General features: G+C 46.2%; 1 protein-coding gene across 3 annotated transcripts; it reads right to left on the bottom strand.

Moving 5' to 3' along the window:
* Positions 1-754: 754 nt before the first annotated feature.
* BTK (Bruton tyrosine kinase) lies at positions 755-22011 on the bottom strand. 3 transcript variants are annotated; one of them, XM_063142004.1, is made up of 18 exons: positions 21871-22011; positions 19991-20092; positions 19840-19908; positions 19252-19333; positions 17353-17481; positions 16455-16519; positions 14630-14811; positions 13104-13166; positions 11305-11359; positions 10846-10928; positions 8976-9103; positions 7564-7641; positions 7192-7363; positions 6093-6309; positions 4685-4749; positions 3719-3837; positions 3206-3363; positions 755-1386 (listed from the first exon to the last, which is right to left on the bottom strand). In XM_063142004.1, the coding sequence occupies exons 1-18, from the start codon at positions 22009-22011 to the stop codon at positions 1315-1317; spliced, it is 1980 nt and encodes a 659-aa protein (XP_062998074.1). In that variant the 3' UTR covers positions 755-1314. The 3 variants fall into 3 exon arrangements, with proteins under 3 accessions (XP_062998074.1, XP_062998075.1, XP_062998076.1); XM_063142005.1 differs by having other exon boundaries at positions 7567-7641; XM_063142006.1 differs by lacking the exon at positions 7564-7641.
* Positions 22012-26217: the final 4206 nt, after the last annotated feature.

The raw sequence follows: 26217 nt of genomic DNA, 5'->3' as shown, positions 1-26217 counted from the left end.
GAGGAAACAGTCAACAAAGTTACTCAAACACCAGGAAGAGCAAAGGGACTTGGCCTCAATCAAGGAGTTGTCAGTGAGCCATTATACCACGAAAATGGTAACAGAAAAGGTCATTATTACAACTAGTTATTTGTAAGAGAAGTCATTAGCTTTCCAATGCAGTTTTTTTAAAAAAAAAATTATCGGACGCTTGGTTCACATGTTACAGGTTAAATAAGAAAAGTTCGAAAAAGATCAGTCACAATGAGAAGGTGGCTATCAATTGCTACTAGTCATGATGGCTCTGTGCTACCTCCAGTACAGAGGCAGTAAGCCTGTATACACCAGTTGCTGGGGAACATGGGTGGGAGGGTTCTGTTGCACTATGTCCTGCTTGTGGGTCCCCGGTCAACAGCTGTTTGACCACTGTGTGAACAGAGTGCTGGACTAGATGGAGCCTTGGTCTGATCCAGCAGGGCTCTTCTTATGGTCGCATGGCTTCGGCCATCTTGATGACATCATAAAAAGCATAAGCAACCAGTCAGAATGGGCCATGACGTGAAAATACAATCCAGAGACAAACACCTTTGAAAAAACATCACGGTTTCCCCCACCTATGTCAATTTTCAGCTCTTGACCTACATTCCTGTGTTAAGTTTCACCCCTCCTGTTTCCTGGGGGTGGCGGTTATTTTTCAACACACTGAATCTAATTTATTCAGGGCGGGGGCAGAGATGCATGGGTCCACGAGTGTAATTGCAAAAATTCCACCAATACAATAAAATGAAAAACAAATCTGTCCTTTGGGCAGGAGGAAGCACAGGGAACGTGAGAAATAAGAAGTAGGGCAGAAAGGTTCTACACCCATAGATGGTGGGCCAGGAAAACGGTGAAGCCATCAACTATATTTCCTTTTTATGAGATATCTTTCATTTTCGTATCATTTCTCGTCATTGTTATTCCATTCATTGTACATTGTTACATCCATGAAAAGTTGTTTAAATCCCGTCATGCCGTTTCGAGTTATAGGGAGAGGTCCGTGCATTTTGACACTGCGGTGAAAAGGTTTTACTCAGTTGAGGAGGAAGATATGAAGCCAGTGTTTGCCGTCATAGGATGGCTCTTTGGTGACTTCCAATGCAAGCCAGTTTTTAAAGGGAGGCAGGAAAAAGGGAATCTGGTAATTTGGGGGTGGGGGATGGATCCTGTTACTTTGGCCATGGTGTGCTCCTTGCAGATTCATGCATCCGATGTCCGTTCAGAATTTTTTTGGCAAACATAGAAACATGCCAGAGACAAAAGGCTGTCAACCGAGCAATCGGCTACTGATGTAGTTCAGGAGTCTTCGTTTGCTAAATCCGTGATCTGTCTGAGGAGGGTTTGGAAGGTGGGACGCTCGTCTGCTTTCTGGAGGAAAACAACAGAAGAGAAGGAAAAGCTGACATGGATTCATGTTGTGGCAGATGGGGGTGGGGTGTTTAAAAAAAGAAGCCTTTTGTAAAATATTTAAAGATAAGGCATCGGTCAATGGAGTGGGCCAAAGAAAAGGGAGAAAGAATGGATGAGGTTTTTATGGACTGGGCCAAAACAAAACCTGCGACTAGGAGCCCTGTGACGTTTGCCTGAGCAAATCACTGGGCCAATTTCAAGGGCCCTGGGCTGCCCTTTCTTATCATTCTTGTATCTTCAAAGTCTGGTACTAACATTCAAAGCCATAAATGGTTGGAGCCAGGTTATTTGAAGGAACGCCTCCTCCCATATGTACCTGCCCGGACCTTAAGTTCATCCACAAGGATCCTTCTCCATGAGCCCCTGCCAAAGGAAGTGAGGCAGGTGGCTACCAGGAGGAGGGCCTTCTCTGTTGTGGCACCCCGGCTGTAGAACGAGCTCCCCAGAGAGGTTCGCCTGGCGCCTACACTGTACTCCTTCCGTCGCCAGCTGAAGACCTTTTCATTTTCTCAGTATTTCAACACCTAATTTAACTTAAATTTAAACTTTGCTGTTTAAATTCCTTATTTTAACCTACATCAATTTCTGCTGTGTGGTTTTATCCTGGTTGTGCTTTTCAAATTGTATTGTGTTTTTTTGATTGTTGGTTGTTTTACCATGCTCTTCATGGTTTTAAAATTTTGTGAACCGCCCAGAGAGCTTCGGCTATTGGGCGGTATAGAAATGTAATTAATTAATTAATTAATAATTTAAACTGGTCCTGGATTGGACAGTTCTTGAAACAGAACAGGGGTCCCAAACCTTTTGAACCTGTGAGCACATTTGGGAATTTGAAACCCGTGCTGTGGGAACCACCACGAAATGCCTAATCAGTGGATAGCCACTTTGGCTCCTAGCTGTTGCGTCTAATTTGGCTAATTGCTGGCAGCGCAATACAGCTATTCTTCTAAACAGATGCTTTGGCAATGTCCAGTAGTTGTTTCTTTTCGGATAACAACTTATCATATGGATAAATTTTGTACTGGAGCAGCCTTTAGTATTCACTAATGTACGTGTTCTTTTAAATTATTTCCCTGCTTCATGGAAATTAACAAACAGTCAGCGTAAATGGATTCTCTGCACCCTTTTGACAGCTAAAAGACTTGCATTACAACATTGGAAGGATAAACACTCATCTCCTGTAAAGCATCGGATTGAGGACCTTACAATGGTTTCAATATTTGAAAGAGTGGCATATAGACATCACCTTCAAATGGATATTTGTTTGGATATTTGGTCTGCTTTTGTTGCAGTAGAATTGCTAGGAAGTCGTATGCATTTCATACAAATCCATGTATGTGCATTTTAAAATAATAATAATAATAATAATAATAATAATAATAATAATAATAATAATAATATATCTTCAAGTGCCCGCAGGCATCATGTTGGAGACCTCTGAAATACAGGAGTATCCTCTGACAGTCATTCAAAAGGAGGACTGTCCATTGTAAAGTAGATAATGGGTACAAACAAACTGGAAAAGCATCCATCACAGATGAACGGAGAGAGAACATGTCTCAAGACACTAGAAATTTTATTTTCAAGATAGGGCTTCACGGAAAATAAAGTTATATTTTCCAGTATCTTGAGATGCGCCCTCTCACCGGATGCTTCTGGAGGCTGGTGGCACCTTGGGTGTCTCCATTGGAATCCTGACTGAAATCTGCCCTGGATTTCCATGGGCACCTGCGCAAGGTGGGGACAGAAGTTGAGGGCTGTTTAGGGAAAGCCTTACCTCATGCCAGCAGCTGTACATGATGGCGTAGACTCTCTCAGAGGCCAGGTGGGGGCGATAGAGACGCAGCCCTTTGGTCACATGATCGGTCGTCTCACTGTTGCTAAACCTCTCATAGGGCATCTTCCCCACGGTATAAACCTCCCACATGAGGACACCTGTTGGTCAAGAAAACACCGTCATGGGACTCGCAAGTGATTGGTACCGTAACAGGATTCAACCCCTTCTTCTGGGTTGCCTCCGAGTTCTACCTGCGTTGTAAGCTGTGGGAGACTCTTACACTCTTCCTGGGATGCTCTTGAACATAGTGTCGGGAGAGTGGTTAGGGCAATGGTGTCTTGGCGTTCCATGGTCGCCTCATGCTGATTGGGAGGAGAGCGGGAGGAGTGCGAAGCCAAGATCGCCTCGCGCTCCTCCTGTTCTGTATAGGGTGCTCACAGCCTACTGGCATGGAAGGGACACCCTCTCTGGCCACTCGGGGTTGCACATCGGCTCCGCACGCTTTCAGCTCACCGAAAGCCCAGATGTCCGACTTGCTGCTGAACTTGCTGTACAGAAGAACCTCTGGAGGAGACCACCGGACCGGAAATTTGGATCCCATGGAGCTAATGTAGTCGTCGTCCAAGACGTACCTGTAGACAGATTTTGGTTGTGTTTGTTTACCTTGATGTTCAGCATCTTATGGCAGCTAAAAGACTAAGCATAATTTATCACAGCAAAGTCATTTCTTCATGGGTCTAACAAAGCGGGTTCTGAGTGACCCAGGAAAGCTTATGCCATAATAAATGTGTTAGTCTTTGGGGTATCATAAAACGATGAAACCAATAGGGTGGGGTGTAAATTGATGGAGCCAATCCTGCATCCTCTTGGGAAAACCAAGAGGCTTCGGATCCAGTGGATACAAGGCTGCCTCTATTATGCCTCCAACATGCCCTGTTTGGGTGGTGGTGGTGAAGGTTTGAGGCCTAAAGAGGCAAAGTAAAAAAGCCAGGCCTTAGAGGCTCTGGGGTTATTCTGTTGGGAAGGGGTATTCCTGAGAGGAGTAGTTTCATTTCTTCAAGGTTCAAACAGTGCTTTCTGTTTTGGGGGAAGAGGGTATAAAAAAGAGAGAAAGCCAGCTAGAGAGAGAAAGAAAGGACAAGAACATGAGGAAGCAGAAGCTGGAAAAGCCTAAATGCAGCTAGGGTAAAAGAACTTGCATTTTGAAGTTGTACTCAGGGCTTCTGCAGTGGGTGTGCCTGCCCCTGCCAGGGCACAGCCCTAGAATAGATCGTGGTGAAAAGAGGTGGCCTAAAAGAGCAGGAAAGGGGGTGAAATGATGAGAGAGGGTTGCAAAGGAAGCAGTAGGTGAGAGAAGGAAGAATCGTGGTCCGAAAGAGGGAATGAAGACCAGCGAAATGATACAAAAATAAACAAGAGATAGAGAGAGAAAAACTGAGCAATCCAGTTCCCTCCACACCCTTAAGCACGCAAACTGACCTGGAGAGACCAAAATCGGAGACTTTGATAGCACCTTGTTCACTGACCAAACAGTTGCGAGCGGCCTGTGGCAGAGGGGTAAGAGAAGGAGGTCTCAGAGGAACGGAATGGCAGCCTAGAAGGACAGCTTCACTCTGCCTTCTGGCCGGCGGGATCTGCCCGTGCAATAGACCTGGCCTCCTTGCGAATATGAAAGGGGGCAGGATCTCACTGTGCATCCCAGCTCAGGCAGGTGCCATGGGAAGTGAAAGCCCCAGAGGCCACCACCTCAGCCAACACCCTAGATCCCTGGTCACTGAGGGCTTGAATGCCTCCTGATGGGACACCACCTACCCCAACCCCTCCATTGTCACCCACGGCACCACAGCAGCAGCAAAGGCAATACTGGAATTAATGGATGCAGTGGTGACAGGGAGCAGGGCCTTCTCAGTGGTGGCTCCCTACCTGTGGAATGCTCTTCCCAAGAGAGGCTTGCCTTCTGCCCACTCTGATGTCATTTGGTTACCAGGTAAAGGACCTTTTCATTTCCTCAGGTCTTTCAACACATGCTGCTTTTTTTTTATCAGTCCTTTTAAAATGTAATGGACTGACTCGTATTGTTTGATTTGTAAGCCACCCTGAACATATATATATATATATATATATATATATATATATATATATATATATATATTTGGAAGAGTGATATATACATTCTCAAAATAGATATATGGCTCATATTTCTTCCAGCTTTCTGTCTTCCAGAATGGATCAAATTTATTAATAACATCCCACGTCCCTGCCTTGATGCGTGGCTGCTCTTCCACAAAGAGGGAAAACGGATACTTAGTTGGGCAGCCACGTGGCCCTAGACCAGAGGTGTTGAACCACTCTCAGCCCAAGGGCCGAATTCCATCTGGGAGTAGCTCTCGGGGGCTGCATTCCAATGGTGGGTGTGGCCAGAGGCAGAAGGGGCGGAGTCAAAAGAACAGGTTACAACAGCTTTAAGCGAGTAACTAAGCCTTAGAAGAGGCATTTCAACATTTTTGAAGGGGGGGGAACTGCACAAAACGATGGGAAATCACCAAATGATCAGTGGGGCAGAGGAAAGAGGGCGGAGCTAGGGGAAGGGGCATGTCTTCCTGGGAAACCCCGAAGGGCCGGATTGGGACCCAGGAGGGGCAGATTTGAAATTCTGCACCCTGCTTCAAACCATAAGAAAATCTGCCTAGTCTGACATATGTGAACAATCAGTAATTTCTACAAAGGGCAGGCTGGGTTGAAGCTTGCTTGGCAGCGTGCCATTGACCCTAGAAACCCTGATTTGGGTGTGTTCACCCTGCTTTTTTGAAATGCAGCAGAGCAGCAAAAGACACCGGCCGCCCTGCGCCAGCGAGAGCCAAGACACAGGCAAAAAGCAATCACCTACCAGGTCTCTGTGCAGGAACTGCTTGGATTCGAGGTATTCCATAGCTTCACAGACATCCTTGCACATCTCTAGAAGCTCACTGGCTTGGACAGACCGCCGACTGTCCCGCAGGTAGTTCAAGAGACAACCTTTGGACAGGTACTCCGTGACTATCATAATAGGTCTCTCTTTGGTGCAGACTCCAAACAGCTGCACGAGCTTCCCATGGGAGAGGTTCCTGACAAGCAGAGTGAGAAACAGAATGACCAGGTTCAGATGATTACCCGGGCTCACCACGGCTTAAATAACCCACGGTGGGTTGCGGTGGGTGCTGGCATGCTTTTGAATATGGCTTGTCATGTGGTCCAAACCTGGCAGGGGTGGGTTGTACAATGGTTAAACAGCCTTCGCACAACCCTAAAACAAACCAGGTTCAGATGACATGACAAGCTGTGGTTGTGGCTTCCGTATTCAAAATGGCCACTTACCCATGCCACAGGCCACTGTGGCTTAAGCCACGGTAGGCTGTTTGATCATGCAAACTGTCCCAATGAGCTTAGAAGCATTTGGACTCTCCAGTTTTCTTGCATACTTGAATTTTTTCTCCATGTGTGTAAGGTGCTGGGAGGGAAAGTCACAGATCAGGGCCCCAGAGACCGGGAAATAGATCCAGGGCTGAAGCTCCATGGGTCCCAACCAATCAAACCCTTGATAAGGAAGAAACCAGAACTGACAGATTCAGCCAGCCAGCCAGAGGGCTTCAAGTACTTTTCTCTTTAAAATCTGGGTTTGAATCCCTGTGTATTCAGCCATGTTTGTGGTGCTGAATGAGGGTTGCCCCCTCTTTTTTAAAAAAAATTCTGGACAGGTTCCTGTCCGCATCATTAACGGCTATACAACATGGACCTCCATCCTGGGAAGAATTGTGCCTAGTGAATTGTGCCCAGCGCAAATGGGCGAAAATTTAGCTTCAGATCATTTTTGAGAACAGTGTGCCAAAATTTGCGAATGTCTTCTGACACGGGACGGAAATAGCATGAGAGTTGGAAAATCTGAATGTGGAAAAAAGAGAAACAGAGAGAGAGAGAGAGAGGGGGGGGGGACATTCACTGCCACTCACATCATGACTTTGGCTTCGTCGATAAATGCATCTTCCGACATGCAGCCTTCCTTGATCATTTTCACGGCCACGTCGTGCTGGCCTTTCCACTTCCCGTGCTTCACTACGCCAAACTGCCCTGTCCCCAGCTCCTTCAGGAATGTCAGGTCCTTTGGATCAATTTCCCAGGCTCCTAGAACCAAGGATGGATGTGAGCCATCGGAGGGAGCGACGAAAGGGGGTCATTTAAAAGGAAAGTAACAGAGGGCAAGCCATCCACCATTTCCCACAATGCCCTGGAGCAGCCAACATAACGTCACTCTGGGGCATTGTGGGAAATCGGTATGGGGGGGGGGGGCTTCTCAGATCTCAAATTGAAGGACATTCAGCAACTACCGTATCCAAGTCCTGCTGTGGACGGAGCCGTTTTTTGATGCGATGACACGGGGTACTTCAATCTGGATATAAGCCCTGGAGTGCATCAAAAGAATTACATTATTGGGAGTTGCATTTGTAATAACGCCTTGGTCTTTGATGCAATGCATGTAAACCCTGTTCATAGCTGTGGCGCTGTGCGTGCCCTGCGCGAAAACTACCCAAGCTCCAAGATGCCCACTGCAAACTCTGCAAATGATGGTGCACGCTGAGCAAAGGGGCACCGTGAGCCCCTGCCCAAGGAAGTGAGGCAGGTGGCTACCAGGAGGAGGGCCTTCTCTGCTGTGGCACCCCAGCTGTGGAACGAGCTCCCTAAGGAGGTTCGCCTGGCACCTACACTATATTCTTTTAGACGCCAGGTGAAGACCTTTTTATTCTCCCAGTATTTTAACAGTCTATAAATTAATTTTAACTTTGCTCTTTTAAATTTGTATTTTTTGCATTGCTGCTGATTTTATCTTGGTTGTGCTTTTATATTGTATTTTATACTGTGGTTTTATACTGTGGTTTTATACTTTGAATGGTCTTAATTTCTGTGAACCGCCCAGAGAGCTTCGGCTATTGAGTGGTATAGAAATGCAATAAATAAATGAAGAAATAAATAAATTATTTTGCCAAGTTCGTGCTGCAGTGGTTTATATTTCGTTTCATTCCTTGTGGTTCAGCTGCTCGTGGGAGCTATGTCGGGTTTATCAAAGCCCCGTTCCCAAACGCTGGAAATCGTATTTGGCTATCCTAGGACTTCAAGAGACACTGCTTAAATGCCAGCATCAGCAGCCAGTATGCTTAGGTAGCTGCTGGGCTCCAGGTGTCCTGGCTGGGCTGACAGCTGATGCCTACCAGCAGTCTGTGGGGCCGTGGCTCAGAGGTAGAGCGCATGCTTTGCATGGGGATGGTCTCCAGTTTGACCCCTGGCATCTCCAGGTAAGGCTGGAAAAATTTCTGCCTGAAACAATGGAGAGCCGTTGCTGCCAGTCAGTGCTGACAATACCAAGCTAGATGGTCCCATGGTCTGACTCAGTATTAGGCAGCTCCCTAGGTTTCCTCCTGTCCAGCCTTTCCTCTTAGGCTTACCCGGCAGCGAAGGCTGGGTCTGGGAAGACGCCCACCATCTTCAGTTTCCCACAATGCCCTGGAAGGCCCAACGTAGCATCGCCCCAAGGCATTGTGGGAAATTAAAATGGTGGGCACACTGCCATCAGGAAAGCCATGGACCTGTGGCAAAACACAGCTCTGGTTATGGGGCAGCTCAGCCCAACGGAGGGCACTTTGCCTGCGGGGGTGGGGGCAGGGTAAAAGGTCAAATCCAGAGCAAGCCCTACTCACATACTTCTAAGCTTATTTTCACAATCATAAAGGCTACTCCTCACCCGCTGAGTTGTGCTGATGATAGTTGATGAGCTCTGGGATGGTGCTGAAGAGGTGTTTCTCTGCCAAGAAATACTGGTTCTGGGGCGTGGAACACACAACGTAATGGCGAACTGTCCCGTGGGGTTCCCTGTGAAAGCAATCGTGCATCGGTGATACTAGGGTTGTCTCTACATTAAGGAAAAAACACTGCATCCTTACCAGGGTTTCTTCTTCTGGAGTCTTTCCGCTCCTTTAGGATGGGCTTCTTTAGACAGCGACTAGGGGATTTTGAATTGAAAACTTCCCCTCTTGGTAATGCTATTATGTTCAATGAAACCGTGCCATCTAGTGGCAGAATTTTAGCACTATGCTGACATTACACACTGGGGACATTCAGCGATTGTTTTAAATACTGTGTTATCTCCTATTTTTTAAAAGCGAGATTACTGGGGGGAAACACAGGAGACTCCTGGAGGTTGACAATGGCATATAAACGACCCACAAATGCCCATGAGTGTTCAATCACAAGCGTGCAATAAATCAGTCATGTAGAGAAGCTCTAAGGGACGGGGTTGGGCAGGAGGGAAGGGGATATTTTCATAAGGCGCTGGTACTCCATTGGACAGCGGGAGGCAGAAGGAAGATCCAGCATAGAATGCTAGAGTTGGAAGGGACCTCAGAGGTGAGCTAGTCCAGCCCCCTTGCTCAATGTAGGAATCTAGCAACTGCAGCATCCTTGGCAGCGCATAGGGAACTCACTACCACAAGATGTAGTGATGGCCACCAATCTGGATGGCTTTAAAAGGTGGTTGGATAAATTCCTGGAGGCGAAGGCTATCAGTGGCTACTAGCCCTGATGGTTGTGTGCTATCTCCAGTATTTGAGGCAGTAAGCCTGCGTGCACCAGTTGCTGGGGAACATGGGCAGGAGGGTGCTGTTGCACCATGTCCTGCTTGTTCATCCCTGGACGATGGCTGGTTGGCCACTGTGTGAACAGAGTGCTGGACTAGATGGACCCTTGGTCTGATCCAGCATTTCTCTTCTTATGTTCTGCTTAAATACCTCCAGTGAAAGAGAGCTGTCTTGTTCCACTCTCAAACAGCTCTTCCCACTAGGACGTTTCTCCTGCTGTTTAGCTAAAATCTGCTTGCATGTGGTTTCCACCCATTGATTCTAATCCTGAACGCTGGAGTCATAGAGAACAAATCCGCATCACCTTCTCCATGACAGCCCTTCAGATATTTTGAGAGAACTACCATGCCTCCCCTTAAATCTTATTTTCTCCAGATGAAACATAGCCACCTCTTTCAACTATTCCTCCTGCAGTGGAGGTTCTGGAGGCCATTTCCAGAAATGGCCCTTTACAGCCACTGTGGTGCACAATATTAGATCTGTGAAAATACAGAGCCTCCGTCTTCTGTAAAAATGGTGGCTCACACAGAGGTCAGGCAGCTGCCAGGTGCCAGCGGACGGTTCTGGTAAGTCCCGGCCGCTCACGCGGCTTGGCAGATGGGGTCAGCAGCTTGCCATCATCCGGATCAGTCCGAAGCAATCCGAAGCGCTTTGGTTCGATCCGACCTTCTTGGGACCGATCAGGAGTCGATTTGGATTCGGACAGATTCACCCCGAAATGCCCCGCTTTGGCCTGGGATTCATATCCAGAACCGAAGCAGTGCACAGCCCTAATAATAAACTGACGAGGACACAAAATATGCAGGTGGCACCTGGTCAGGCTGGATCAGATGAATAACGTTGTTCACTTTTCAGCCGTGGGAGGGGGCAGTTATGTTCTGGGGCCCGTAAATCCTCTCAGCTTGCTCTGCAGGTGGGGCTTTTACTGAGGACTAGCGCAACGTCGCATCCATTTCTGCATCGGCGGACCACACTTACCCGGATGACTTGGCGAACACAGAGACCGTATATTTTCCGGTCTTGCTGGTGGAATCTCGGAGAATGAAGCCACCATCTTTGCCCTGAAATGTGAGAATAGAAAGCAACACGGACACGTGCTTTAGGTGGTGAGGAAGAAGGCAAGAGTTTCTAATATAACAGAAGCCCTGGAGCCAGGAAGAAGTGCAGAATGCCTAGGGATGACTCCGGATGGATCAATTCCCATCGTGTCTTTGTTTCTGTAGGACAGTGGTGCAGAACCTCTTTCAGCCTGAAACCCGAATTCCATTTTGGAGCAGCTGTCAGAGGCTGCCTTCCATAGGCCAACTCTAGTTCTTGAGGGAACTTCGACCATCAGTGAAGTTGGGAGGATTTTTAGAAAGGCGCTGTTTCAAAAAATCATAAGTTGGAAGGAATTAACTCATAATGGAAGGAAGGAATGATCACTTGTACACTCACCTCTTTCTTCAGCATCTGTTCTGCTTGCCTTCTGGTTATGTTTTTCAAATACCACCTGAAATACAACATGATGCTTAGCAAGAAGGCCTTGGGTATTTTATTATTATTATTACTAATTATTATTATTATTATTATTATTATTATTATTATTATTATTATCATTTGTATATCGCCCCATAGCCAAGGCTCTCTGGGCGGTTTACATAGGATAAAAACACTTAAAAACAATATACAAAAATTTAAAATCACAAAAACATACAATTTAAAACCACAAAAACATACAAAAACAAACCCAGGCTAATCACATATTGCTAAATGCCTGCAAGAAGAGAAAAGTCTTGACCTGGTGCCAGGGGGGCCTCGTCAGGGAGATTGTTCCACAATTGGGGGGGCCACCACAGAAAAGGCCCTCTCTCTTGTTGCCGGGTAGGAAAGAGTCACCACTCTAGGGAACGTATTTTGGCGATGCAAAGTTAAAACAAAGCCTAAATGTTCTCCAGTCAGTTATTATTTATTTATTACATTCATATCCCAGTTTCCCCCCCCTTCTCTTGTAAGGAAACCAAGGCGTTTTTGCATGGTCCTCCACCTCTCTATTTTATCCTCACAACAACCCTGTGAGGTAGGTTAGGCTGAGTGTCAGTGATTGGCTCAAAGTCACCCAGGGAGCTTCCATGGCTGAGTGGGGACCAGAACCCAGATCTCCTGAGTCCCAGTCCGACACTCTAACCACTACACCACACTAGCGGAGCTGCCCTTTATCCTGGTTAGTATACATTCCAAAACTTACATTTGCCAAAGTAATGCAAATATGGGGGAAGAGTAAGAGAAGAGTTGGCAAGCGGGGTGGTTAGATGTTTAACTACTCCCTGCACGGACTGATTCTACTCCTCCCCGCTGAGAACGGATGTCCCCCGTGGCCACCTTTCCCCTAGCCAAGTTTCTGTTCCCAGAGCCTAACTGGAAGGGAAATGTGATTAAAAATTGCTTGGGAAGGAGGCATCTGCAGCAGAGAAGATTTAGCAGAAGGGACAGTCCACTGAGATCTCCATCACACCAGCGATTTATTGCACACTCGCCATGCCTGGTATGTGGTTTTGCAGCGCGGTACTCACATGACGTCGTCCCCGTCCTGCATTCATCTCGCCCCTTCACCACCCTTGTTGCGTTTTATTTTGGTGCGGGGAAAGTCTGGATTATTTTCCCCTCTCGCTTTTTCCATTGTTGGGGCCGTGTGCTAATGGAGTCTTGCTGACAAAAGGGGAGGGTGGGCTGTTCTCGTCCTCCAGCACGGTCGTCATAGGGACTTATTATTCGGTTGAATGGACTTTTTAGTGCTCCAACCACCCCCCGCACTCATTGCCCGCAGAAACGGAGCCAAGATGAAACCTTAAGTAATCTCTAGATAATAAAGCCAGAGTGAGGGGGGTGGGGAAAGAGCCCACACCCATCAGAGTACGACAACCAATGAACTGGAGGAGGAAGGAGAAGGGGCGGGGTGGAATGGAATGGAAGAGCAAACTAGCAAAAACCTACGTGAAAGGGACCGTGTGTGATGGAGCCTTTGCAGCACTTATGAAACAGAGGTAAAAAACGCGGAGACAAATCAGAAGGAAAAAAAAATAGGTGTGATGGAGCCTGATTCTCTACAAAAGTGTCACTCACTCATTCACGCACATACATACACACACACACACACTTTATGCCTCATGGTGAATACACAAGGCTTGATAATCCCACGTTTCCCTCAAAATACATTTAATCTCTGCCTCCTGGCCCACCGTCCTGAGGAAACTCACTCAAATATCTCCAGAGAATCTCTCGTTTCGGTGACGTAGTTGCTGGGAATGTAACCTTGTTTCCTGTCGGGTGGAAGAAAAAGGAGACAAAACCAACAATGTCAAAAGGGCTTCCCTGTGAAATTGACAGGGACGCAAGAGGAAGAGACCTCAGCTCAGTGGCAGACAACATCCTTCGCATGCGGACGGTCCCAGATTCAATCCCCGCCATCGGACGTTAAAAGATTCGGGTAGGAGGAGATGGAAAAAAACTCTGCCTGAGACTCTGAGAGCCGCCATCGGTCAGAACGGACAGGCAGGGCCCGAACGACAGAAGTCCCTGCGCCCCAGTATAAGGAAGGATGAGATTTTATGCCCTTTAACTCACAGCAGCAGAACATTTGCGAATTACAAGTTCAATCACTGTTTTTAAAGCTCAGCTAAAAGCTTTTCTTTTTTCTAAAGCTTTCAGTACTTGATTTTGATCTTACTTTTATACTGTTTGTTTTACTCTACCCCTTTGCCTGGTTGGTGCATTCTCTTCCCCTTCTTATTGTTTTATTAAGATTCTGTTAGAATGTAAGCCTCTGCGGCAGGGTTTTGCAATTTTATTGTTTTAGTCTGTACAGCACCATGTGCTAAATAAATAAATAAATAAATAAATAATAGTCCGGTTAAGGGGGAAGAATGGGCTGTTACAGCAGGTTCCTAACCCCTCTCTCACAGAATAATAGTCCACTATTAGGCAGAGGATATGACTATTAAATAAGTTTAACTTTAGGGTCTATGGAAGCTGCAGCAAAGGGAAAAATGAGGACCACTCCACCAGCTCGTGCAAGGGGCCAGCTGACATTTGAGTCCCCCCTCCTACAAGTGTTATCTGGTAGCAGCTGAGGGCCATCAGCAGACGAAGAAATGGGAAACAGGGACACTCAGGGCCAGTTCAGACAACACGCTAAGCCATGGCTAGACTGCTAACCCTTTTGCAGCACATGGTTAGTGAGTGTGTTTAAACCATAGTTATGTAGACACTGTGGTTAGGAATGGTTCACACCATCACGTTTAGCTCAACATGCTTAACCACCGCGGCTTAGCGTGTCATCTGAACAGGGTTATTGTGCGGCACTCAGTTAATTCATGGAAATTTTGACCACAGCTATCCTTAGATCTCAGTGTGGTTTCCTGTGGTTTCTTCCTTTTGCTCCTCCCCTTCCTCCCTCTCTCTGACCCCCTCCATTGGTGGGAGAAGATGCGTTTGCTCTCTTGCTCATGTCGATGTAATGGAACACGAAGTGGACTGAACAAACTCTTTTGAAACTCTTCGTGGTTCCTGCATTGTATATGCAAGAATATTTGTGAAAAAGGTGTGTTCTGCTTGCAGGTGGGACTGGTAAATGCTCATTCTGTTTTGCCTTTTAGTTTTTCCTCTGCTAACTGCCTTCCTAACAGAAGGCATCATTACGAAATAATCCCTTCAAAAGGAAAGGCGCTCCTCTCCCTTTCCTTCGCTCTGCCCTTTCTGCCATCCGTCGTGTTGGGCCTCTTACCCATTCAGGTCTTGGGCCCTCCACCAAGACTCGTTGCTCTGCTCCAGGACAATGTACTCTTCGCCTTTCTGCAACTGCAAGTCGTGTTCGTTCATTGGGGCGTAGTCGTAAAGAGCCACAACCTTCCTCGTCCTAGACGGGTTGCTGGGGGCCGGCTCAGGGGGCAACGGTGTGTTCATCATCTTTTGAAGGTTCAAGAGGAAGGGGGGGAGGAAAACTGTGAGGCATTTGTAATGCCCGTCCACCACTCCCCACATCAGTCCACACATCAGGGCATCATGGTTAGGCATGGTTGGCCACCTGCCAAGGGTCCAAACCCCAGAAGGGGCCCACTGACAAAGCCCCCTGGAGTCCCTCCTCCTCTTCACCATTGCAACCTGCTTCTTCACCTGCCTCTGACTCTGGCCCAGGGAATGCTTGGGTGAGAGGCAGAAGCAATAGGTACCACTGCCTCCTTGCTCACTGCCTGCCAAGCAAGCAAGCAGTAGCAAGGATGAGGAACAGGAAGAGCAGCTGGTCACCATGGCAGTGAGAACGTAAACTCAGGGCTTGTCTATACGGCTTGTTTCTTCCCCCCCACCCCGACCTAAATGTGCATATTCGAGTTTCAGGACACATGACGCAGGCATCCATTCGCTGTAGCGCTGGGTTTTTTAACACGATAAAGCGCACCTTCGCATTCGCGATTTACCACGACTTTTACATCACATCCGAGTTTGCACCACGTTATGGTGACATGTCTTTGGGGGAGTTAAATCGTATTTTGACATGTGGGCGGAGCTTTGAGGGTAGGGCAAAGCTGATACCCCAGCTTCCCACCTATCGTGCCTTCTGGCTGCCTCGTTCCTTCTCGCCGTTTTGATGTTGAATTAAGATGGAGCTTTTAAAATGAAAACAAAGAGGGGTGAACGGGCAGCAAGAGACAGGAGACGTGTTGCATCCTCCTCTGCTGCCTCGTTCCGTTCCCCACTTGCTTTTCGTCCTATATGGGGAACGTGCAGATACAACGTTTAAAATGAAAACAAAGAGGGGTGAACAGGCAGCAAGAGACAGGAGACGTGTTGCATCCTCCTCTGCTGCCTCGTTTCGTTCCCCACTTGCTTTTCGTCCTATATGGGGAACGTGCAGATACAACGTTTAAAATGAAAACAAAGGGGGGGTGAACGGGCAGCGAGAGACAGGAGACGTGTTGCATCCTCCTCTGCTGCCTCGTTCCGTTCCCCACTTGCTTTTCGTCCTATATGTGGAACGTGCAGATACAACATTTAAAATGAAAACAAAGGGGGGGGGGGTGAACGGGCAGCGAGAGACAGGAGACGTGTTGCATCCTCCTCTGCTGCCTCGTTCCGTTCCCCACTTGCTTTTCGTCCTATATGGGGAACGTGCAGATACAACGTTTAAAATGAAAACAAAGGGGGGGTGAACGGGCAGCGAGAGACAGGAGACGTGTTCAGCCCCCCGCTCTCATCCTCCTCTGCTGCCTCGTTCCTTTTCCCGCTCGCATTTCCTCTTCTATGAATCTGCGAAGCTCCGCAGATAAGATTTATAGCTTCGTTCAGCTCCACTCTATAGCATCGTATATGCCACAATGCCATAATGTGCACGTGCACATTTAATAACTGCACTATTAAAAAAAAATCCAGGAAATAAATAGCTGCTGCAGTGTGACGCTCTTTACCTAGATTCTAATCAATGAAAATTTGGGTTTATATTTAATGAGGAGCGATCCTGTTGTCGTATAGACGGGGCTCACTAAGGGAGTGGGGAATACTGAGGTGCCCAAGAGACCTCCAAAACCCAGACCTCACACTGTTGCCGTTCTTACCTGGTTCTCCTCTGGGGTCGGGGGTAGAGGCTTGTCAGGCTTAAGAGAACGGCCACTTCTGAAACCTACACAGGGAAAGAGGGCAGACATGTATGAACTGCTGTGCTTTACTTAAAGTATATTTTTTTAACCCGCTCTTCAGCCAAAAAAGCTCTCAGTGTGCCTTAAGAACATCGGAAGAGCCCTGCTGGATCAGACCAAGGGTGCTGGAATGGCGGCTGGTGGTGAGAGTTTAGGGAAGAGGAGCTACCCACGGAAAATGGGAGAACAGGGGGTTGAGATGCGAGTGAAGATAGGTAAAGAGAAGACAGGTAAAGGTTGCTTGCTGTTGTGTTTCTCAGAACGCTCTTACTTTCGATGGGAGGCAAATGACGAGGCTTGCTAAGCAATCCACAAAGCTTTTATTAAGCAATAAATGTCTCTTCTACCTGAAGAGAGTCTAACCTCTTGGAAACGTCCCCTTAGCCAAAATTATGCAAACTTAAGCAAGACAAGTGTCTGTTCAAGAAGAATAGGAAGCCACTTCTCAAACGCCCATAACTTCAGAACGCCTGGTGCGGAGGCAGGTTCTGGCATAATCAAACTGACTTTCTCACGCCTTCCTTCCGCCCCATGCATTTGAGCTTCTGGCGGACCCTAGCATCAGCTAGCTTGTTGGGACGCTCACCTCCGGAAGAAACCTCACTTCCCACCAAGTGTGTAGGATTTGGCCTTGAGGAGATAAGCTCTGGAGAGGGCTGACTCCCAGCTGGGGAATCGCCTGTGAGAGCTTCCTCCCCACTGGTACAGGCTGGCTGGTGTCTGGTGCTGCGTCTTCTAGTTCTGAATCGGATTCTGATTGATTACCTGAAACATCTTCTCCCAAAACAGGAGCAGTAGGGTTAGACATGACACTTACTTCGACTCCTGCCTCCCACGATCTGGCAGCCCATGGCCATTTTCGCGGTCTGGTAGCAACAGAGGTACTGTCCGTCAGTCCATAAGCAGGGGTGATATTTCTGCACCAGGTTGCTGTTGTAGCAGATCACTACGACAGGATGGAACGAAGGGTTGTGATTTCGTACAGCGCCAGGCGCGATAAAAACTAACCTACCCATCCCAGGACACCGATTTCATTTACGGCCCCCTCCCATCTTTGGAAAGGGGAGCAATAGACCAGCTTATTCAGTAGCGATTCAATACAATTCAGCACAATCAGATTGAACAGATTAAAATGATGCTAACTTGACCAGCCCACTCATGACTTCTCTGCTGTCTAAATTTGAGCTCTGAAAGCAAAGAATTTTGTGGCACATGAACCACGAGGTTGGAGGGGGGGAGTGTAGCTCTATGAATACTCTTCTGGGAGTTTGATCCACTGAACTCAGTGGATTTTACTTGCAAGTAAATTAGAGTTGCCATCTGAAGAGCTCTAAAAATAAGGAACACATTGGCTGTGTTTGCATGTCACATTAAGCCAGGAATCCTGGTTTGTTAAACCACAGCATGCACAAGCATTGCTTGTAGAAGAGGGTAAACAGACCAGGCGTATTGTGGAACTCAGGGTTATGGTTCATTACAGCCAAACAATCCAGGATCATAAACCAGCTTTTAATTAGGGTTTATGTTTGGCTTAGGACTCCTGGCTGGTTAGGGTGCAATATACCATAATCCTGGGTTTGGATGTAATACTAAGCTCTACACGTTTGCTTTGCTTTACCCATTTGTGCAAACATGAGGTACAAAGTAGGAGTGAATAAGCCCCGATTCCTGTCTTAAAGTGACATGCAAAGATGGCCATTGTGAGGTGATGACATATTATGTACATCAGAGCACTGACTTTATTAGACTATACCATCCTAGTAATATATTAAATTAAAGATGCTTTTTTGCAGTTAAAGTGCGTGAATCTCACCAATAATATTTGAAGCAGGGACACTCTTCTGCTTAACTCTGTAAACTTTGTTGAATCGGCGTATAGGCTCTCTACACGCAATAACATTTGAATGTAAGCCTATGCGGCAGGGTTTTGCTATTTTATTGTTTTACTCTGTACAGCACCATGTACATTGATGGTGCTATATAAATAAATAATAATAAAAAAATTGATAAGGTCATATAAATAAGAAACCATTCCTTGTACCAGTGGCAAGCTTAAAATAAACATGTATAGGATTGTTCTGCAAGGCTGCAATCCTATACACATTTCATGCCTTACTAAGGAGAAATCTATTATTATTATTATTATTATTATTATTATTATTATTATTATCATCATCATCTTTTTCTCGCTCATGGCAGTATTACTATTATTATTATTATTATACTCCCCCTTGCAGTCTAAATTATCTCCATGGCAGCTCACAAAGCAGCTTATATAAACACTTCCTTGGGAGTAAGCCCCATTAAACTTGCTGAGACTTCTGAGTAAACAAGCATCAAATTGCACCAACCATCTTTAATATGTCCCATAGATACAAACCAACATGTGATCATCCCTTTCCAGGGCCGGCCCTACCATGAGACAGACTGAAGCAGTTGCCAAAGGCAGCAAATTTGCGGTGTCATAAAAGGGCAGCACACGGTTAGAGATTGCCCTTGTTGTTATCGCTGGTTTCTTTGTTGTGTTCAAAACATTTATATCCTGCCATTCAATAAAGCAACTTTCATGGCAACCAGCGACAGGTGAAGGAAATATACAGTAAGTGCTTTTTCTGCGATCAGAAAACGTTGCAGTGTGGAATGTCCCCAGGCTGTTAGTCAGCTCATGTCCTGTTCCTACGCAAATATTACACGCTCAGACCACACAGAGACTCACCACTCTTCAGCTGGTGAATCCAACGGCTCCGTAACTCCTCCGTTGGAGAGAAGATATAAAGGGGGCCTTCATCATACACCACCTAGGAGGCACACCAAGTGGAGAAGGGTACTACTAATGGGAGGTGTACAGAGTTTACCCCTATGCCGAAGGGGGATTTCTTTCGTCTTTACATGCAAACTACCTGCAAGGATCTTTGAAAATATAACTGCTAAGCGAGATCACAGGGTTCGAAAGTACCTCAGACCTGACAGCCAAACGCAGCTCTAAGAGCTTCTCATTAAAAACCTCTAATGAAAGTGATGCCACTACTGACAGCTTGTAAAAACAGGGCAGGATCAACACTACTGATTTATAACTGTTATAGTATTAACAACTGTTAGGGCCCAGGACATATTCCATATACCGTTTTCAAACCGCTTTCATAGTATTACATCCTGCTCGGTGTAGATTTGGCCCAGGACATAATTCCAAATGTTTAGTCAAAATCCGCTATCTATTCATTTGAAACCGTTGGGCCAGCCCTGCCCCCTTCTCCTGGACCATTTGACCCAGCAGTCTGTGACAGGAGGAGTGAGGAGAGCTCACCTGGAAAGGGTAGGGGAACCGCTCGATGACGGAGATTTGCTCGGTCTCGTTTAAATCCTCTCCTTTCCGCTGTGTGTGAAAGAGATGAGAGGTTAGTACACCTGCGGCAGCTGAACATCCTGTCTGGAACGAAGATGGGGAAATGTCTCACCACTAAGACCTGCCGTTCCAGAGGAGGGTTGTTCTCAGGAGTCACAACCTCCACGCAGGTGATTTTCTCAACATCCACGGAGCCCTTCTTACTTCCTTTGCGCTGCAAGGAGAATTCGGGAATGCGTTACATCAGGGCTGGATGAGTTTGGCAGGTGTGGGGGCAATTCTCCTCCCACGGAACATACCCACCAAGGGCAGAACCCCTCCCTGCCGCCACCAGAATGGCTGCCGCCACATCGCAAAGGATAGTTAGGAGTGCGGCAGCAGCAAGAGGCCATAAGCCTGTATATTAGGACTGTGCATGGAGCCCCCGATTCACTTCGGATCCCAATTCACCCCTTCCAAATCAGGCCCGATTCACTTCGGGTTGATTCGGACCTCCCCCAATTCTCTTCGGAACAGAATCCAAAGCAAGATTCGGACCTCTGAATCAAGTTTTGGATGTCTCATTTTCTCCATATACTTGCATTGGGAGAAATACACTAGTTGCTGGGGAACATGGGTGGGAGGGTGCTGTTGCACCATGTCCTGCTTGTGGGTCCCTGGTTGACAGCTGCTTGGCCACTGTGTGAACAAAGTGCTGGACTAGATGGACCCTCAGTCTGATCCAGCAGGGCTCTTCTTATGTTCTTATGTTTAAGAAAGCTGAGGTTTTCCTCTATCTATTTATTTATTTATTTATTTATTTATTTATTTATTAAACCGTTTGTATCCCGCCTTATATCACAAGGACCTCAAGGCGGTGTACAGATAAATACAAACAATATAAAGCAATAAATATGCACAGCTAAAAAGGGTATAAAATTTAAAACAGCAAGACGAGGTTTTAAAATGAGGTTTTCCTCCCAAAGGAGGGCGCGAGCCGCCCACCATTTCTTTACACCCTGGCTTTGATCCACCATTAGATGAATAGCTGCTAGTGACCTCACACCACAAACGGGCCTGTTCAGACGGCTAACCCACAGTTAGGCCGCTAATCCCTTTGCAGCAAATGGTTAGAGAGAGTGTTTTAACTGGTTCGGAATGGTTCACATGACATAATGAGCCGTGAGCCCCTGCCAAAGGAAGTGAGGCAGGTGGCTACTAGAAGGAGGGCTTTCTCCGCTGTGGCACCCCGGTTGTGGAATGAGCTCCCCAGAGAGGTCCGCCTGGCGCCTACACTGTACTCCTTTCGTCGCCAGCTGAAGACTTTTTTATTCTCTCAGTATTTTAACACTTAATTTTAACTTAAATTTAAATTTTACTGTTCTAACTCTGTATTTTAATCTTATATCAATTTCCGCTGCGTGGTTTTATCCTGGTTGTGCTTTTTATACTGTATTTTGTAATTGTGCTTTTAACCTGTTGGTTGTTTTATTATGGTTTTAATTTTTGTGAACCGCCCAGAGAGCTTCGGCTATTGGGCGGTATAAAAATGTAATAAATAAATAAATAAATAAATATGTCTAGCTCCAAATGTTTGACCACCGTGGCTTAGCGTGTCATCCTTAAGAATCCTGGAGAGCTCCTTTAGACTTCTGACTGGTTGTGACTGAACCCCGGAGCAGATTTACCACCCCACTGATATCGGAGCCGCCGGCCTCCACTGGAAACCTCTTTCCATCTGAGAGCTCAATTCAGTTTCGGAGAAGCTCTCTCCAGGTGAGGAGGGCCAGTGTTCCTCACTCCAGCTCTAAACAGGCCTCAGACCCATGCAGGACCACCCAATAGCCAGGCAGGGTGAAAAAGGAGAAGGCACACTCTCAAATCTTTTGAAATGAAGGCAGTATGCAGCTCTGAGGCCGAAGGTTGCCCACTCCTGTGTTATAGCCAGCTAGCATCACACTCTTCTGGTGTGGAGCCCACACTTCCACTTGCTCTCTCCCCTCTGGGACTCACCCCGCGCTCAAAGTCGTACTCATAGTACGAGAGTTTGCTCTGCATCAGCACAAAGAGGCGCTTTTTGAAGTTGAGGGGAGACGTCTTTTTCTTCTGCTGAGAGCGCTTGAGAAAGATGCTCTCCAAGATTACGTTCGACATGCCTGTCTCTTCTTCTTCCCCCTCCTCCTGTTCCGCGGCGTGTTTGCTGGTCTGCCGCTGCCAACAAAAATGAGATTTATTTATTTACTAAATTGATATACCGCCCCATAGCCGAAGCTCTCTGAGCGGTTTACAAAAGTTAAAAACAGTGAACATTAAAAAGTGTACAAAATTTAAAACCATCAAAAATATAAAAACAGTATAAAACAACAGTACCCATTTAAACAACAGCTGTTCTGGGATCCATTAAAAAAGAAAACTTAGCACATGTTTTTAAATGCTGTTAAATGCCTGGAACAAGAGAAAAGTCTTGACCTGGTGCTGAAAAGGTAACGATGTTGGCGCCAACATTTAAGGTCTCTGCCGTCATAAACACACTTACGGAGCGAGTAAGCCCTACTGAACAGTGAGACTTACTTACAAGTATATATCTGAAGGTGATTTGCTGGGTTAAATACCCAAAGCTTGCTTGCTTTCAAAACAGAAGATATTCAGGATGCTAAATATTTCTAGGCTGCCTTTGAGGGAAGGAGGAGATTTCCTAGGGTGGCTTAGAACAACTATTTTGTTGACTGCTACAGTAGCAAAACAGCACAAATATAATTAAACCTGTAAACATGATCAAGAGAAACATTTAGGTTAGACAGTGCTAAAAACCTACAACACATATGCAGCTGTAAACCAGAACAGTCCAGTAAAACATAATCGGGGAAGGCCACAGAACACAAGTAAGTCTTCAGGGCCTTCATAAAAGCCTGCAATGATGGGGTCTGACAGACCCCACAACGCAACTTATTCTAGAAGTGTGGGGCCACTGCAGAAAAGGCCATCTCTCATATATTTGTCCACCGAACTGCCCTTACAGGTGGGCAAGTGAGAGTTGCTGTCCTTAAAGAAAGGGCAGGCTGATATTGGATAAACGGTGTAATTTGATACTTTGGTCCCAAACTATTAAGGCTTTAAAGATCAAAACCAGCACTTTAAATTGGGCTCAGAAACACACTGGTAACCAGTGGAACTGGAGCTGTATAAATGCCCTGTATTACTATGGGTTCTGGCTGAAATCCTTTATTCCAGAAACTAGGGTGACCATATTTGGGAAACCAAAAAAGAGGACACCTGGTGTGTGTGTGGGGGGGGGGGGGAAGCAGCTTTCTGAGTCCTGCAGAAAGTACGTTATTCCCCCGCCACCTTAAAGAACCCGATTGGAGTGGAGGAGGGGAAAGGATTTCATTCGGCACCACCACCATCCACTCCAATTGGGGCCTTTTCTATAATGTCCACGAATGACCCACTTTCCCCTTTAAGACCTCAATTGGAGCTCGGGGTGGGGGAATGATGTGCCTCAAGAAAGCATGTCATTCCCTCCTGCCATGCTAATGGCAGCCTTAAAGGGGAAGGTGTGTCATTCCAGGACATTATTGAAAATTATAGAAAATCCCCCGACACTATGGAAAGAACAAAAACCAGGACAAATCCGGGGAAATCCTGACAGTTGGTCACCCTACAGAAACCAGCAAAATCTTGATGTGTTTGAGCTGCCCCTTCCTTTTGATGGGACAGGCAATGGAGAACATCTCAGTGTCCTTCGTATGCTTCAAAGCACTATGTTCAAATAACTACCTGTGCACCTGACTCATCCCTGCTGTGCACAGCCAGAAATATACAGAGTATCCAGGGCTTCTGTATCTTGCATTTGTACCATGCAGATACATAATGTTTGCAGAATTCAGGATCTTGAAAAATCTGTTATTGTTGTTTTTAAGTATCTAGTCCTTAAGTATCTAGTCCTTAAGTTTCCACAGGTGAGGGAAGTGGAATGGCTTCAGCATCTTTCATAACTCTTTCCTTCTCTCTGTTGCTAACTAAAGCAGAATACAAAGCCAAAAGACGGACATATAGACTTTCCTTACATTGCATCAGATTGTCTCCAGGGACGGCCCTACCATTAGGCAGAGTGAGGCAGTTGCCTCAGGCGGCAGATGCTGGGTGGCAGCAGCAACAGTTGAAGGAAAGACCTGTGTGCCATGTAGGCTGCTGTGTGTCCTCTACGTTAGGCTGCTGTCTCCAGGTGCCACAGAGGATGGTATCCTGGCACCAGTTTTGAAGACGTTCATCTACCACTCCAGTTGGCTTTTGTACATGGAATGGAAGAAGCACCATCTTGTTCTTCACCTCAAGGCACAAAATGCCTTGGCCGGCAATGTCTATCCCTCTATTTTCTAAGGGAAGGTGAGGATTCAGCAATAGGGGAAATTTATTCCTCTCCCCTGCCTCTCCCGCCCCACCCATGACTGGGGCCTAAGATGCCACTTGCATATGCTGCAGTCAGTTCCGGCTCCGAAGTCGTGCAAGAGAGAACATCAGCTGCTCAGAGAGCGCAACGTATCTGTCTTATCTTTCTAAGGTTTTGATAAGGATCCTCATCGGCACGAAATGTGGGCCTTTTAGATAAGATGAGGCTCATCTCAGCAAGAGGGTTTGCTAGGGTGACCATATGAAAAGGAGGACAGGGCTCCTGCATCTTTAACAGTTGTATTGAAAAGGGCATTTCAGCAGGTGTCATTTGTATATATGGAGAACCTGCTGAAATTTCCTCTTCATCACAACACGTAAAGCTGCAGGTGCCTGGCCCTCTTTTAAATCTGGTCACTCTAGTAGCTCTTGCATCTTTAACTGTTGTGATGAAGAGGGAATTTCACCAGGTTCTCCATATATACAAACGACACCTGCTCAAATTCCCTTTTCTATGCAACTGTTAAAGATACAGGAGCCCTGTCCTCCTTTTCATATGGTCACCCTAGGTTTGCACAGTTGGCATCTGTATTAGAATTAGGGAACTCACTAGCACACGAATAGGAAAGAAAGCCCTTCATTAGGTCCCATCAACATTCAGAATGTAATGTGCAAACTTCGGAGTTACACAGGACTCTTCCTCAGGCTGAATGCGCAAGAATGATTTGTTTGTTTTCAAATGGCAAAATTCACAGTTGCCCGATATGGCTCTCTTTGGTTTTTGTTTGTTTAGGTGTATGTAATAAGACCTTGATTACAGGACCAAGCAAAATGTCACAAAGTCGTGAACAAGCTTTTAGGTTGTTGTACCCCCCTCTGCACCTCTGGTCTAACATGAAAACAAAAAGGCTGTGTGGCACTTTAAGGACTAAATGCAGACAAAAAGGAAACATTCCATTTCAATTTAAATCCTTTACTGCAGATGTCTCTTTAAATTGAAATGGAATGTTTGCTTTCTATCTGCCTGTAACTGATCAGTCATCATGTTTCTGTCCATTCCTGCAACTGACGAAGTGGTTTTAGCTCATGCCTGAGTAATAAAACACTGTAGTCTTTAAGGTGCCACGGACACTTTTTGATTTTCAAACTACAAGCTAACACAGCTGCCCCATTTGGCACTAACATGACAGGTGGGGAAGCGCTGTGGTTAAGAAAGGGAGCCACGAATCAGGAAGTCCTTGATTCGAATCTCACCTCTGCATAAACTCCTTAGGAAGGCAAGGCAATCTCTCTCAGTCTCAGTCTCCCCATCTGGAATACGGGGTTAATAACAGTGCCTTACCTTACAGGAATCATTGTAAGGATTATAAATAGATGATGCAGCTGAAGACCTTTTTATTTTCTCAGTATTTTAACACCTAATTTAACTTAAACTTAAACTTTGCTGTCTTAATTCCATATTTTAACCTATATCAATTTCTGCTGTGTGGTTTTATCCTGGTTGTGCTTTTTATAGTGTATTTTGTATTTGTGTTTTTAGATCGTTGGTTGTTTTATTATGCCCTTCGTGGTTTTAATTTTTGTGAACCGCCCAGAGAGCTTCGGCTATTGGGCAGTATAAAAATGTAATAAATAAATAAAACACTTTGAAGACATGAAAGGGCCGTACAAATCTTAAGTACGTTTGCATTTACTCTTCCACCAAGGAATAAAAACAGTTAAATAGTTAAGAGCAGAGACACCACACTGACAACAAAGGTCCGCATAGTTAAAGCAATGGTATTCCCCGTAGTAACCTATGGCTGCGAGAGATGGACCATAAGGAAAGCTGAGCGAAGGAAGATAGATGCTTTTGAACTGTGGTGTTGGAGGAAAATTCTGAGAGTGCCTTGGACTGCAAGAAGATCAAACCAGTCCATACTCCAGGAAATAAAGCCAGACTGCTCACTTGAGGGAATGGTATTAAAGGCA

This window comes from Elgaria multicarinata, chromosome 15 (assembly GCF_023053635.1).
Source record: "Elgaria multicarinata webbii isolate HBS135686 ecotype San Diego chromosome 15, rElgMul1.1.pri, whole genome shotgun sequence".
Classification (NCBI taxonomy): Eukaryota; Metazoa; Chordata; class Lepidosauria; order Squamata; family Anguidae; genus Elgaria; species Elgaria multicarinata.
The sequence above is the reverse complement of the archived record's forward strand: the minus strand, read 5'-3'. Positions and strand labels throughout refer to the sequence as shown.